The sequence below is a fragment of the Papaver somniferum genome, chromosome 6, assembly GCF_003573695.1.
Source record: "Papaver somniferum cultivar HN1 chromosome 6, ASM357369v1, whole genome shotgun sequence".
NCBI classification, from domain to species: domain Eukaryota; kingdom Viridiplantae; phylum Streptophyta; class Magnoliopsida; order Ranunculales; family Papaveraceae; genus Papaver; species Papaver somniferum.
The window spans coordinates 1,722,715-1,739,008 of record NC_039363.1 but is presented as its reverse complement, the minus strand read 5'-3'; the positions used below and the strand labels follow the sequence as shown (position 1 = coordinate 1,739,008).

Sequence of the window (16,294 nt, the reverse complement as noted above, 5' to 3'; positions counted from 1 at the left end):
TTTTTAGTTGGTGAGAAATCAACCTTGCAAAAGGAGGTGTGGTTTAGGAGTAAATAGTACTTTTTAATATGCGAGATAACTGCCACTTTGCACTTAACTGGATGAAATCTTTTTTTTTTCAGAAAAAAATAGCGTGATTAGATCAAAACGTGCCTATATTCAAAAAGTTCAAAAAAAAGAAAGAAGGGCCTACACTCGAAAACGTAGAGAAAAATCTATATTTCTAAAGGGATAATAATTGTTTGGTCATATTTTATGTGGTCCGAAGTTAATTTGATCCACCAACAAAAATAGAGTTATATTTGGTCCTTATTTTTTTAAAAATATTAAAGTATCTAAAATACCCCTTCTCTCTCTTCTTCACGTATTTTTTTTCTCTCTTTTTTTTTCTCTTTTCTTAACATTAATAAATAAAAAAATTAAAAATGAAATGTCTCTCAAAATATAAGTCAAAAATTAATTAATTTTATATATCCGGAAAGGTCTCGTCGAGATCTACACAATGAGTACCCATTATACTATGTTTTAAAATTTTAATTTTTTCAGTATAATAGTAGTTCATATCCAAGAATGAACATTATCTTAGAACATGCTAGAAGTTTGTTTTTGTAGAACGAACTCATAAAAGTACTTCATTTTTAATAATGAAGTTTCAATAGTAGTTCATTATTATAGTTCAATTGAATGAACTCGTAATAGATGTTTTTATTGTCGAATGAACTCATAATGGTGTTCATATTGTATGATTGATAATTTATATTGTAAAATGAACTCGTAAAGGTAATCAAGTATGGTACATAGTTCATATTGTACAATGAACTCATAATAGTGTTCATTATGGTAATTCATATTATAAAATGAACTCGTAAATGATAGTCCATATTAAAGAATGAACTCGTGATAGGTGTTCATATTATAGAATGAACTCCTAATTGTATTTCATATGGTAGAATGAACTCACAGTAGTAGTTCATTATACCAGTTCATTTTGTAGATGAACTCGTATGTAATTCATTTTATAGTTATTTTTTAGCTTAAGGATAACGTAAAAATTAAAAGCTCCGAAACATATCAACAATGTTACTCGTTAGAAAGCTATTGTCGAGGTCTTTCCGAATATATAAAATTTATCATTTTTGGACATGTGGTTCAAAAGATATTTCATTTTTAAGTTTTTATTTGTTTATTTTTATTAAGAGAGAAAAAACAGAAAAAAAATGTCATTTCTACACAGTTAAAAATAAATAAAGCTTATAACGATTTTGTTTATCATTTATGACATTATAGATGACGTCATTCCATTATCTATTTTCCACCCTACGACCATATAATAATATTTATAACTAACCACATTATGCATTTTTAAAGAGGACCAAATAAATAGTTAACTGGGCCAACAACCGAACAAACTATAATATATTATTATTAAAACTAAATGGTATTTCCTACCTTTCTGAATTGCCATTACTTTTACCTCATTGATTTTCTTAAGTCAAAAAAGCTTGTAAGGATATGGATGTGCCCTGGTTTCAGGTTGATTCTTTCCATAATGTCTTCGCCTAAAAGATTCTCGCAGCTGGCAGGATCAAAAATAAATAAACCACTACTGGTTATCCTTGTGTCCCACGCAACTTGACAATAGGTTCCAAATCTAAAGATTAAAAATATACAAGCACATATACACGTTTATTTCTTATTGGTAATTGACTGTACATGGAAAGTCATTTTAAACCTAAAGGGTGCTCCACTTTCATTGCGTTATAAGTTATAACCAGATCAAGACCTCACATCATGTACGAATCTAAGTTATAACCACATCAAGACCTCACATCACGTACGAATCATTAGACAATTTAGGAAGGGGTTTTAGGAGATCTGGCTGCAAGATCGGCCAGAGCCCATCAAACTAAGCAGACTGCGAAGTTAATAAAGAACAAAACTCATCTCAAGTTTTACTTTATTCTGATTGTTTATAGGGTGGGGCGATTAATGGAGAGTCGCTGAGTGAAGTTAAGAGGGAAATATTCCGCCAGAATTGGAACTCCCATTCATCACGGCAGTCAGCTGCACATTGTTCATGGAAATTTCAGCACATTAGTTTTTAGATTCAAATAACTAACAATGCATTAATTTTAAAACCAAAACAATCAGGGCCTTTACCTCGGCGGTGTAGGGTTTTGTGGTGTGGCATATTTATGTTGTTCTGGTAGGCTTAATTTGAGTTTGATACATTCATCTTCTTCTTCTTCATCAAGATGAAAGCCGTTTGGAGAATGAGATATCCTAATTGTCTCACGTGGCTCTCTCGCTTCATTGAGCTGTGGCCAAAAGTTATTGGAATTAGATAGAACAAAACAGGGCGTGTCATGTTAATTGAAGATCTACAGTCTGAACAAGTACCTTCTTTAACAAGTCCAAGTTTTCTTGACGTAGATGGCGTTCCTTCTTGTATAGTTCCATGTTTTCTTGGTGAAGGAGGCTTCCCTGCGGTGTAATCAACAAACGTGTTAGCTGTTTGGAGTTATATTGATTTAGCTATGGAATGGGTAAGTAATTGTCATTTTCAACAGACCTTTCGGTTTAATTCGTCTATGTCATCTGTAAGCTTTTGGTCCTATCGAAGCATAAACCTTGTTAAGATCTGTTCATTTGGAATACATGCGGGACACGTATTAAAGAAATCATGGCATGAGGATTTAGTAAGTTGGACCTTTTGCATACGGACACCACGCAAACTCATTTCCAACTGATTTTCCAAGTTTTGTAGCTCTTTAACGCTCAGACTGGATAGCTCTTGGCCCATCAATTTCCTGCAAAGAATATTCTCTTGACAAATACAATTAGGGACTGTGCGGTTTTTCAGGAAATCTACTTCCCATTTATGTGTAAGCAGGCATGCAATCAAGAAGCATTCATTTAGGAATAGCAAAGGTGTAGCCACACAGACTGACGAGAGGAGGGCCTTTGAAACTCAAAGCCTATGAAAGAGTCACCTTAAAGGCCGCGGCACGTGAATGGAATTCAACGAGGCCTAAAGGCGCAAATAGTAACATTCCCAATTATCTCTAGTTGTAGTGTTTTGATAAGGACTGAGGGTTAGGGGTGGTAGAGTGAATAATAGATGTGATCAATCATCTTACTGGTTCTTGTCTGTATATAAATAATTTATTCTTTTGCAATTCCTTGTTCAATTCAGCCATGGGAACCTATATTTACCAAACAACAGAGACAACTGGATAAATACTCAACAATGGACAATTTACTTCATGTCTATATATAGAGAGAGAGAGATATCGACACAATACACATGGATATGGTAAGTCTTTGCATTTTCCTCTTTTTAGTTTGCATTTCTCACTTCTTTGTTGGGTATTTATTTTTAGGTATTTACAAAGCAGAGACTATTAGTTAAAATACATACCGATGGTTTTCTTGCAAGCTTTGTAATTCATGCCTCAAGGCTGCTGCCTCCCGTTTCCAGAACTGCAAGTAGAATAATTAGTAGTATTCAACATAAAAAGGTTGGGATTTCATGTACATTTGCTATTTTCAAGTTAATTAAAATTGGACGGGAACATGTATATTAATAAGGAGAACATGTATATTATGTTGTACTTGTTAATGTGGTCAATACTCAATATAACTTTTCAAGTTTATTTGGTTACTGCAATAAATATCACAAATAAAGGTTTATTTATCATGGTCTGCAAACTAAAATTGGACGGGAACCAGATGTGAAAAAATGTTTATTATTTCACTAAGTAGAATCATAAATCTGTATATTGGTTGTTTGAGTCAATGAAACATATTCAGGTGTGTCGTGTAGTGTTTAGTTCATGGGTAGCATACCGAAATTTCTGGCTTCAATTAATAGATATATGTAAGCAAGACTAGTTTACTTTCAAGACTAGTGGGACGATTAAATCTCCATCGTCACTCAATTACTCTCATATATATATATTGCAAATGTCATCTTTCCTTGGGCTCATGAGTTGCAAATTACCACCCTAATGCGCGTGCTAGTTGTGTCAGTTAATCATTGGAAAACACGAGGTCTAAATGAATAAGATGAAGCAAAACAAACTCATGTGGAACATCTAATGGCCTGCATGTGATGGACCAATCTAGTTGAGGGGACACATATAATGTAGCGTTAAGCAGCTAACACAGGATGATAGCTTTTAGGATTCAAATATGAAGCTGATGTTGAAGGCTCCGAGAGTAGACAAACTTTTCATGGAAACATTAGTTCTAATCAATTGCCTGTCTGCAGAAATGCGCAGGCTGCAGAATGATTCAAGAACCATAAATGCAGTGAGCAAGTTGAGGCAGAAGAACTCTGAAAAGTGGAAGTGGTCTTGAACCTGTCTTAACATACCATTAGAGCACGTGTTATTTAGTGAATACTCATATGTATAATGCTACCTTCATTTTTAAAATGAAGATACTTTCATTTTTCACTTTAGCCTAAAAATAGATTAAAATGAAAAATAAAAGTATCTGTTTTCTAAAAAATAGAGGGAGTTGTTGTATCTGACAAATCTTTGTTGTGTGATCCATTTTCCTACTACCTGGTGGAAGCTGCGTAACTAGGAATTATTTAATCCTGTCTAATGTTCTGACCATGAGCATCACGGTTTCTTTATTATATCTTACCAGCTTAAATTTTTTGTTCCACGGTAATAACATTACAGTAGCTCTAATTGAATATTCTTCTCTTGTCAGTGTACTTCCTAACATCTTGTTTCGGTTGGGGTACCAAAAAGCTTTTTCATTTTGCAAGCTGTAAATTGCTTCTTTGTTTTTCCTTATTGAAGCAAGTAAAATTGTTGTATGTTAGTTTTCTAGAATGCGTACAATTCTACACACATATTATGTGGTTGGATTACATCTTTGCACGAAGTGAGATTGCTGTTCATATATCTAGTAAGAATATATGGTCTACCAAGATGTGATCTCTATAGAATGGATGCATAATTTATGAGGGGGTAATATATTCACAAAATTGGTTAAAAAGATAAAAATCAATAATTTATGGGTGAAAAAAACATCTAGGTTTTGATACTGTTTAAATGGACGAAAATGTTAAAATAGTCAGTATGCAAAAGTTTCATCCTACCCATCTTCAAATATTTTTTCTTATTTTTAATTTACATCAGGATGCATCTAGTTTCATCATCGCTATTTTTTAAGTTTAAATCAGGAAGAATCCAGTTTCATCCCTGCTATATTTATTTTTATTCGTTTCACCCGTAATGATTTTTACTCGTCCATTAAAACCAAGTTTTAAAAATGTTTGGACAAATGATCCATTTTCCGTAATATATTTCCTCGGGTTCAGATGAAAATATCTATTTAATTTATCTTGATATAGATGAACATGAATATCCCACTCATGCAGTAAGCTTGATTTCTAACTGGAGAAAACGGAGAAATATAAAAGATTGAAGGCAGATGAAAGAGTACCTTTGCTTCCGAATTTGCATTTATCACTGGATCGTGCTGTTCCTCCTTCGACTTGTTGTATCGCTCGATTATAGATTTCATGCTACAGTAGAAAAACAGGTAAGATAATATTGTTTGTAATATACATAAGATTATAGATTTTTAAGAGCGAAATTTACAAAAGAAAATTTACTTGTAAACTAGTCGCATAGCACAATCAGCCAATTATTAACATACAACCGCGGATTCATATGTTGCAAAACATATATTTTGTCAACCTACATGATTCATGTAATATATAGAAATCCTTAATTAGGATTGACCAGAAAGTTTGACCATGTGATATTTCTAGTTATTTATATATTTTGTTTTATATTTTGATTTGATCGGCAAAGAATACGGTGTTGACGAGTTTCTAACTACGTTGTTATCATCACCCTATGACATTATTTTATCACTACAGTGGCATAGGCTTTTAGTGGTTTCTTTCTCGCGAGCTTCTCTTCCTCTCCGGCCATGGCGGGGAAGGAATATCCCCTTGTCAACTCAATCTTAGATGAGCAGCAAGCATGACTTGAAGGTCGAAAATCTCTAGATGGGTCCATTTGGAATATCACAAGTTCTGATATTCCTCATTCGGTCTCTAAACTTAGAAACAAATAAGCCGGCTTAAAAACTTTGCGACACTTTTATGAGATAAAATCTTCATAAGATAAAATTTGTAGCCTACCAGGGACTTGCCTTTGGATGAAAGGCTTCGGTTATCGGAAAGGAACAAACATATTGGGTATATCCTCCAAGAAATTTGAAGAACAAACAAAAAAAGGCGAAAAACTTGTGATAATGTTTTTCGTCGAGCGTAGATTAGCTTTCCCATGTTTAACAGAAGTATTCAACACGGTATGAAAAACCAAGTAAGAGGTAACTATCTCTTATAGTGCAAATGCGGTTATTTTCAATTTTGTTAATCAGGAAGATATAAAGGAAGAAGGGTTGTTGAATAAAGAGATTTCTACGTAACTAGAAAATTATTCATTGTCGTTCCCTGGACTTGTCTGATTGAGAAGCTTATTAAATTCTTGTCTAGGTTTTGGTTTACAATGTTCAAGCTTATTGCCACTTTCAGTATAATTCCTTAGTTAGACTGCTCATTCCCTAGATTAGGTGAACGTAAAAGAAAAAAACAACTCATTTATGTTTGAGTATGTGTTGATATTCGCTTGGATTGCTCATTCCCTAGCGTAATTCCTCTTTGGATTGATGGTATTCATGTTATGGAAGCTAGTGGATCAATACCAATGGAAACCACTTAAGTGCACTAAGCGGTCATCATTTAATCACACTACTAGATCCTGCTTAATAACATGGGTGCATAAGAAAGAACGCTGGACTCCTAAGAGAAAAGCCAAACACCTTTTAAGTCGGTGACAGTAGACATGAAACTGGACATTTGAAATAGTACACTGGAGAATGGAAGTAAAAATAAAGAGGATGTTATAAGAGCTGAAATTCTTTGCAACGAAGATAGGCAACATATGTTGGTCGGTTGCAAATGCTCTTTCCTAATGCAGCTGAGAAAAGTATTTAATCAGGTAGAAAAGGGGACTTCCCGACGAAAGTTCCCATTTGTTTCCTGAACCCATTTAACATTTTCGAGTCTGAACCTAATGGTGGTATGAAATTACTAAACTTTCTAGAAATTTTGGATGAACTGAGCAGAGAGGACATTGTTGAAAAAGTGACACTAAAACAGGGTGAAAAAAAGAATGTTGTATTAGGGTTCAACGCTCTAATGAAAGATTCTTTTCGACAATTATTCGACCCTTTCCGGATTAAATTGGAGAGTACAAACAGGTCAATGAATATCGTCGTCAGGATACTTGAAGCCCCATAACGGTGTTGGATTCAAAACTTGTACGACCTTGATACAACCAAGGACACAATGGTTTTGTTTATGATGATGCTTGTAAGAAAGAAAACAGAGAGAGTTTAGATGTTGTTTTGAATGGAAAACAAGTTTCCTATTTAAAGAGGAAATCACACCCTTTGGAGATGACTCTTCATCTCTACAAGCATCTTTTCAGAGTGAACAGGCGCGTCTCTTCCTTCAATGCGTCCATTGGTGAAACGAGATTTCTGTTCAGTTTTTCTAACAGATAATAGAAACCCGAGAACGCTTGCTAAAGAATTTTTTCACCACAACCCAATCAAGTATAGCCGTCAGGTCTCGGTGTGAGGGAAGGAAGAACCATTACCTATATTCTAATCGGTGAACAATATCTGCTGAATCAGGATATTACAGCTTAATTTCTACATTCATCATGAAGATTATGCATGCCCTTATAGATATTCACATGTGATCTCGAAAGAAACACTATACCAGTCATTGTCTTGGTGAGCGTATCTACCAGATTATGTCAGTTCTAATTTTTTCGAGTATAATATCACCTTCTTTGATAATTTTTCGTACTTCATGATATATTATGTTGATGTTCTTTGTTAGATCATGATAAACATGGGTCTTAGCTAACTGTATCACACTTTAAATGTCTCAATAATCCCTTCTTGCTCCTGCTTAATTATCATTTCATTAAATAACCCTTTCATCAAAATTGCCTTTTTCACACCTTCAACAGCAATCATATATTCAACTCCGATTGTAGAAAATACTACTGTAGCATGATAAACTTGGTTCTTAGCTAAGTGTAACGCACTTTAAATATATCAATACACCATTATTTACTTGCTCGTGCCTAACCTTTTAATCAAAGTTTCCTTTTTTATAACTTCAACAACAATCATATATTTAGCTTTGTTTGTTGAAAATTCTACTGTTGATTATAATATTGATCTCCAACTATGATAGCATTGCTCGGTCAAACTCACAAGTTTTGGTATGTCAAGCTTGTTATCTCGGATTAGGATTAGAGAATGGTAGTTGAGTCTTAGAATGTACCAATCTACCTTGAAGATTAAAGATTGTAGACAGGTTCAATGTAAATATGTCAAGAATGACTATCTTATTTTCTCGTATTATCTACTATTCTAACTTTAGTAAAACGATGAACTTTGCAAGAAGACTGTAATCTGTAAGGAGTAGTCAAGTTAGTTCGTAAAAGTTTAAAAATTGTTTTACCAGTTCATGAACTTGAACACATAAATATAAAGACTTGATTTTTAAATATCTCAATTAACTCGCATATACGAACTGATTTCCTCAGTTCGCAAACTGGTCGATTTTGAGATAGTATTGTACTCTATTTAGTTCAACATACACGAACTGATTTCATAAAGTTGCGAACTAGTTGATTTCTTATATTTCTTGTACACTTTTTATTTTCAAATACAAAAATTGTTTTGCACAGTTCGCAAACTTGTCAATCATAAAACTCCAAAAGTCAAGAGACGGCTTTTTCAGTTCACAAATTGTTTTGACAGTTCACGAATTGATTTGGTCGTGTGACAATGAATGTTGTCGGTTTCCCGATCTATTTAACCATAGACCCGTGGAAAAAAATATGTTGCACTTTGGTTGCATACATCTTCTTTGAGATTCTAAGCAAACTTATCACCTGTTTCATGCATAATCTATGTACACAAGCTTCATTTACTTGGAATTTATATACAAGGCAATAGTTCACGAGCTTATGTTTGTTTGTAATCTATCAAGGTTGTTCATCAATATAAAAAGTGGACTCCCTGCACAGTAGAAGTTTACTCCTAGCACTCCTACATCCTAGTTTAAGACTAGAGTTATTCTCTAAACACCTAGGTTTCTTATGGAAACTATATTCTAGGTTACGAATTTGAAACCCTTCACTAAGAGATTCGTGAAGCCCGGCAGACTATCCTTTACCTTCTTGTTAACCTGACTTTTTTTATTAATTTTTTTATGTTATCAAAATTTGGATTAGGAAATTGATTGATAGAAATCACAAAGTTCTCTTCGTCTCAGACTTTGTGATTCCACAAGATAGTTATCTAAATTACTCTTGGTTTGATCTGTTTAAATTATTTTTGTGAGATAAAATTGATTATGCATCTCTATACTTTTGAAAATAATGAGTTCAGTGTAATTATTGTGTTTGTTTGAAACCTTTTTTCTTAAAGATCCCTCATAAACATATAGATTTCCATATCTTGATTGAAAATACTTTTAAAAGAAATCAAATAAACTTTATGTTAGACGTATACTAGTCCTAATGGTCTTCACTTAGGTTAAAGCAACTCATAGGCATGTAAAGGACGTCAATTAGGAGGATCGTGTGCGTAGAGCATTGTGAAATCCATGAAACATTAATGAGGGACACGGAAGATGACTTTCTCGAAGGTTCGATTCAATCTAAACTATATTATATTCTAAAGTACAGTAGTAGAATGGTGTTTGTAGCGGCTTAATAAAATGTGGTGCTCAATTTTTGGACTAGGTCCCTGGGTTTTTCTGCTTTGCAGTCTTCCTTGTTAACAAAATTTTTAATGTCTTGTGTTATTTGTTTTCCGCATTATACTGTTTATCTGTATAATAGATATATCACAAGAAGTATGTTAGAATAACCTAGATGAACTCGAAGTTATCAACATCGGAAGCGAGGAATCTCCATGGCCTGTCTCTATCAGCTCAACTCTATGTGCCTACGAACGTGTGAAACTTGTGGACCTTCTTAAGGAATATCAAGATGTATTCGCATGGACATACGGGAAAATGTCTAGCTTGGACGAAAAACTAGTCACTCACCATCTACATGTAATACCCGGATCCAAACCGGTCAAATAATCTCCGAGGCAGTTCAGACACGAGGTGGAAGAACAGATCAAGAAAAAGATTCAAAAATTACTAGTTGTTGGTTTCATCAAACCCATCCACCATCCCACCTGGTTGGTTAATGTGGTTCAAGTAAAGAAGAAGAGCGGCCAAATCAGATGTTGTGTTGGTTTAAGGGATCTGAACAAATGCTACCCCAATGACGATTTTCCTCTCCCTAACATTCATATGCTGGTAGACGCCACCAGTGGACACGGTATGTTCTCTTTCATGGAAGGATATATCGGCTACAACCAAATAAAGATCTACGAGAACGACGCAAGTTAGAAAGTTTTTCGAAATCCTCTCGGAAACTTTTACTATACCATGATGCCTATAGGTTTGAAAAATGCTGGCGCCACTTACCAACATGCCATGACCGAAATTTTCCATGATATGATGCATAAATAAGTTGAAGATTATGTGGATGACATAGTAGTTAAATCGAAACCCGGGCGGCCCATACGGAGGTTCAACGACAGGTGTTTGAAAGGTGTGGTGAATACAAACTAAAGATGAATCCTTTAAAGTGTGCCTTTGGTGTTTCTTCGGGAAAATTCTAGGTTTCCAGGTGACTGCCGAGGGAATCAAAGTCGACCCAGCCAAAACCCAAGCCATCCTCACGATGCCACCTCCACAAACTGTAAAAGAATTACAGAGCTTCATTGGTAAGGTAAACTACAACAAGAATATTTTCAGAAGATTCAATAGATATTATCATCCCCAGCTGTCATGAAATCGCCTGTACAAGGAAGACCACTGTGTATTTACATTTCTTTTAGTGACACTGCTGTCGGAGCTCTTCTCTCCTAAGAAGATGATGAGGAATTGAAAACCCTATATACTACTTCAGTAGGACATTGAGGGACGCGGAACTAAGATATCCCAAGGCGAAAAAGGCGTGTCTAGCTCTGATTCGCTCCATTTAGAAGTTTAGGCATTATTTGCTCTCAAAAAAAGTTGTGCTGATATCTAAATCCGATCCTGTGAAGTTCTTGATTTAAAAACCGTCCCTGTAAGAAGGCCAGCCAAGTGGATCCTCTAAATGTCAGAGTTTGATATAACATGTGCTTCCCCAAGAGATATCAAAGGACAAACGGTCGTAGATCTACTGGAAGCTTTCCCAGGAGAGGGTACCACATCACTGCACGAAAACCTTCCTGGAGAACTTCCAGAAATCTATTTTGTCAAAGAAGAAACGTGGTTACTATTTTTCGATGGCTCTGCCACCCCTGTCAATGACACTGGAGGAGCGGGCGTGGTTCTAGTGTCACCAACCGACGAAGTTTTCTCGTACTCCTTCAAACTAGACTTTTATTGTGCCAACAATTCGGCAGAATATGAATTCTTTCTCATAGGGTTGTCATTATCCAAGAAAGCTGGAGCCACACATCTGGAAATAAGGGATGATTCTAAACTACTGGTTAACCAAATGAACGGTGTGTACGCATTGAAATAAGGGACATTGGCCCCGTAACAATCTTTGTTATGTGCATAAGGTATTCGCATACCCAACTAAGCAACACGGATCTGTTTCAATTGGTTCCTTTCAACAACTTTTTCTTTTGGTTTGTTTTTATTGCTTCTTAATCTTGTTTTCACCATTTTTGTTTTTATTTCAGTTTTGAGTATAACGTTGCTCCAAAAATGTTCAAGGATCACAAAATAATTTGCATTATTATTTAAATAACCTTATATCCATGACAATAAGCACTTTCGGGGACAACAGTCGACCAACCCTGAATCTAGCAAAATCATAAAAGCTCTTTAACAACCCTTATAGATCTAATAATTTGTATTCGTCCCACCTAATATTTTATAATTAATCCACAAAAGTCCACATGTTTACATAATATTTTTTAGCCTCACTTATTTCTGGCTTATCAGAAAGTAATAAAAATTTCTCACTGTAGTTACTAAGAAGGCATTCGCCACGTGTTTGCAGGACAGGACACGAAGTATGCTTGGGAAATCCTACCAAAAGATCTTGTATCATTCCCCAAATATCCCCGTCAGTGACATGTCAATCGAGAGTCATGGTCGTCATTATTACGGACTGGCGAAGCGAAGAAAGAAAACCCATTGCGAAATAGTACTTTGCGGCGAGGAAACACGTCGAAAAAAACAAAAACACGAAGGATCAGTTGGAGACCCGACAAGATAATGATCACGAAATCAAGTAGGCGAAGTGAAATTACTTGGATGGAAAGATATCCTGCGAGGTCAGTAAATTATTGAGCAAGAAAAGACACAGTTGTCCCGACAAGTTCTTAGAGTCGTCAGCAAAAGAAAGAGAAAAAACTTTATGAAAAATGGTCTGGGCGAAATAAAAAGCTCACCCACAAGAGTACAGTGACTTTGGGAGAAGTAAAATGAGTTGTATTCCATTAGGATAAGATGGTCTATAAATAGAGTCCCTTAGGAAATGTAAGAGGGGGTCGAGATTTTAGAGAGAGAACAGTCTTGCTTAGAGGGGAGATTAGGGTTTCCTTGTATCAAAACTTGGTACTTTCACTATCTTGAATGGTTGATAAATAAAGAAATCCTTACCCAAAATATTTGTTATGTATTAGATCTTATTTACTTCTTATTTGGAGGTGCTAGTGGATTTCCAGTAGTAACACTCACATTCAGATAGGGCTGGCAACGGATATTGGCAATACCGATAAGGTTAAAGTGAAGGTTTATCGGATATCCGGTATCCGATGATATCCAGCGGAATCCAAAAATTCCATATCGATAATGTTAAGGATAAGCTATCAGATATCGGATATTATTCCGATAATTTTCGTTATCTACTCATGATACAAAAAACTTCCAATAATTTCTAATAATTTCCGTTAATATTCAATAATTTTCGACAATTTCCGTTAATATTCGATAATTTCCGATATTTACTTAGGAGAGAAATAATCAAATGGCTAAAGAATAAACCTAAAGGGTATTAGTTTTCATAATTTTATTCAAAAATACGATTGTGACAAGTTGAGTCACATGGGTAAGGACAATCAATCTTTTCGAATGGAGCCCGATCATAATACCAGTCTCCAATAGCCTTTGCAATTGGCTGCAAAAATATAATAGACTTCGGTTAATAAAATTCAGAACCCGAACATAAACATAATAGAGTTTGGATCATATTCGATCATAAGAATTGTGAGTCAGTCACCTTATTGTTCAATACAGGAGAATCATTTCTTAACCACGTTTCCTGCATTTCTGATTGGCAATGAGCGTAGCATGAGTTTATGAACGTTCCTCTCACCGTAGATTTCCCTAGTTTTGCCAGTGCACTTAGAAACTCCATCCTGAAACCTGTCCTCACATTACCATGAGGAGATTCAATTACGGTCATAGGGATAACAATTTTGCTCTCTCTCTATATATATACCCACTGTCTGTATATGTGCACAAGAAGAAAAATCGGAGATTACCTTGCATAATTTTGATTTGAGCTGGAGAACATTTTTTTATATCAAGCTTGCAGAAATGCCACTTTCCGTGCGGATCAGAAACACCAGGAGCCAAAATGTTCTTTATCTGAAGTTGAATTAAGCAAAGTAAAACATAATCAAGTATTAGCTAGTGTTATGCAAAAACAAACATTAGATAGGTATTATAGCCGGGACATACTAACCTGCCATGAATCATAGGCGGCATTTAATAGAAAAAGTGGTGTGCGGATCTGTTGTGCGGCATACTGGGGGAAAAAACACTGCAATGATATCTATTATTAGGCTGAGAGAGAAATGCTTGAAGTAACTAAACAAATATTAGAGCGAATTAAGTGCACAGTGCACTCACCAGACTCGGGTTTACTCTTGAAGTGCATGATGCGGGCAAATTCTTTGCTGATCCCTAAACACATATATTATATTGGTGAACAAGAAGATGAATTTAAACTTTGGTAAAACTAATCGATCTAGGTTTCGAGAAATAAATGGAAATAACTGAACGGATTGAGTTTCAGTTCAGAGGCAATCGTGCATACTTGACGCCTTAGAGGATTAAGCGTAAAACTTACATGGGTTTTCACAACGTCAGCATAGAACTGTTGTATGTGCATTGCTCCCGAAAGGTCTTTCCTGTTACAAGGTTAATTGATGTTAGTTGTCTAATTGCAGCAATGATTAATTAGTCATTTCCCGGCCAGAAAAACAACAATGGTGAGTTTACTACTGTATCCAAAGTTTGAGCTTACGCGTTGATAAAATATCCAGCATCTGCGAGACATTTTACTTTGGTACTCCTTGGTAATATGCCACGGAAGTTATCGCAATGAAGAATGGAAGTTAAACCACCAGCCGAACATCCAGAAAGAATAGCCTACAAATACAAACTTGGTTAATTTGGTTACAAACACTCCAAAATCGCTATAATAATGAAAAGATGAAAAGATTTCAAGGATTTAACATACATTTTTAGCATTTTTCATTCCTTTTGCCAGTAAATCATCGATCACAGCACGAAAAACCCTTGCTCCTCTGTAATGAAGCTTGGTGGCCTGGTAAAATTGATGGAGAATCGTTACTAAAATAGGAGATCCTAGTCACTAAACTGAAGTTCATAGTTGAGGTTGAACAACTCACTGGATCTACTGCTTCAACATCTCCAGTAAATGAAGATCCATCACAATATCGAACTTTAATCCTATTCCAATCATAGAAGTCTGGATATATTCACAATTGTGAGTTCCAGTCATTGGCACAATTCAGGTCCTATATGAGCATTCTCAACAAAATTTGAAAATTCAAAATCCATGAACTAAAAGCATACCAAGAAATTCATCAAGTAGTCTTACCAGGGTTGAATTTTGCCTTGTTATGCAAAAGGCCTGAAAAAGCGACTTCCTTAACCATTTGCTTCGAAGAACCTAAACGGTTATTTTTACGTGCAAGGCAAGTGGTGGCATTGTTGCACCATCCTCCCCCCTGCAACAGAAAAAGAAAATTGTTAGATTCTTGCAGATCTTTCAATAAAAAATCAAATTAAGACGTTTCCTTTATTAATATATATATTCTGCATTATGAACTGAAACAAGTAGATGGATTTGCAGAAGAAACCTCAAAATGAACAAGCCAATTGTTAATTCCGGCGCCGAATCCTTTGTCCATATGATAAGCTGGTGGACTGCCATCCAAACAAACTATACAAATTTTTCCAATTACAAAATGAGTACTAGATTCAACTAGCTAGTTGGAGTAAAAATGGAATTCAATTCATAAACTTAAGTAGTAGATTTTTATCATACCAGCTCCTTTTGCAACGGCATTTTCGACGTATGTGATTCCTACGTAAAACCCATTTGTCTTCAGTGTAATACCTAAAATGACAAGCAAATTTAAGAATCCACGCGCTTTGAAGTCGAACATCCTGTTCAAGTAAACAGAGAAACAAAAAATTAAAAGAATGAAAACAGAGGAAAGTATTTGTAACTAAAACTTTGCCATTTTGACGACAAAAAATAAGAAAATCTAAGACAGTACACATTTATGATTATACACTTAAAATAGCAACGAAGTAGAAAATTTTATATTCACTAACATGAGAACTGAATTCTTCCAAAATTATGGTCAGATTAATAAAAAAAATTGATACATACCCAATGAAGAATATAAAACTAAGAAGATCAAAATACCTTAATATAAGACTTTCTTTCCTCCGGTTAATCAAGTATGCCGGAATCTAACTCTATTCCCTCAGCTGGCAAAAATGAAAATCCTGACCACACAGACTATATATATATATATACTATTTATTTGAAATCTAATCTTATTTCACTGCTACTTCAATGAATGAAATTGATGTTCACAACCACTCATCACTGCTCTCTACATATAAATGGTGCTCGTAAATGCTGCATGGGGTAGAGAATGTGACTCTGTGACTCTGATAGGGTACAGTGGATGATGGTGGTAGGACATAATGACAAACCATGTGTGGGAACACTGTTTGATCAAGTGAATGTGGGCGCAGCACCAACAACTGGTCATATTCATATGAGGGCTGGAGCTGTCAGCCAAATAAATGTAAAATGGGCAAATGAGA

The 16,294-nt window shown here is 35.2% G+C and overlaps 2 protein-coding genes across 2 annotated transcripts; both read right to left on the bottom strand.

The window, feature by feature from the left end:
- Positions 1 to 2,060: 2,060 nt before the first annotated feature.
- Positions 2,061 to 8,748, bottom strand: LOC113286556 (MADS-box transcription factor 27-like). Its single transcript, XM_026535140.1, has 8 exons — positions 8,717 to 8,748; positions 5,467 to 5,548; positions 3,422 to 3,483; positions 2,711 to 2,810; positions 2,573 to 2,614; positions 2,401 to 2,484; positions 2,161 to 2,318; positions 2,061 to 2,064 (listed from the first exon to the last, which is right to left on the bottom strand). Exons 2-8 carry the CDS (start codon positions 5,545 to 5,547, stop codon positions 2,061 to 2,063), a joined length of 531 nt encoding a protein of 176 aa, XP_026390925.1. The 5' UTR covers position 5,548; positions 8,717 to 8,748.
- Positions 8,749 to 13,051: 4,303 nt separating this feature from the next.
- On the bottom strand, positions 13,052 to 16,044 carry LOC113286644 (pectin acetylesterase 8-like). Its single transcript, XM_026535210.1, has 13 exons — positions 15,885 to 16,044; positions 15,498 to 15,619; positions 15,310 to 15,392; positions 15,048 to 15,177; positions 14,836 to 14,915; positions 14,664 to 14,750; positions 14,448 to 14,572; positions 14,271 to 14,331; positions 14,051 to 14,104; positions 13,884 to 13,961; positions 13,681 to 13,786; positions 13,416 to 13,561; positions 13,052 to 13,313 (listed from the first exon to the last, which is right to left on the bottom strand). Exons 2-13 carry the CDS (start codon positions 15,616 to 15,618, stop codon positions 13,206 to 13,208), a joined length of 1,179 nt encoding a protein of 392 aa, XP_026390995.1. The 5' UTR covers position 15,619; positions 15,885 to 16,044; the 3' UTR covers positions 13,052 to 13,205.
- Between the last annotated feature and the right edge of the window lie 250 nt (positions 16,045 to 16,294).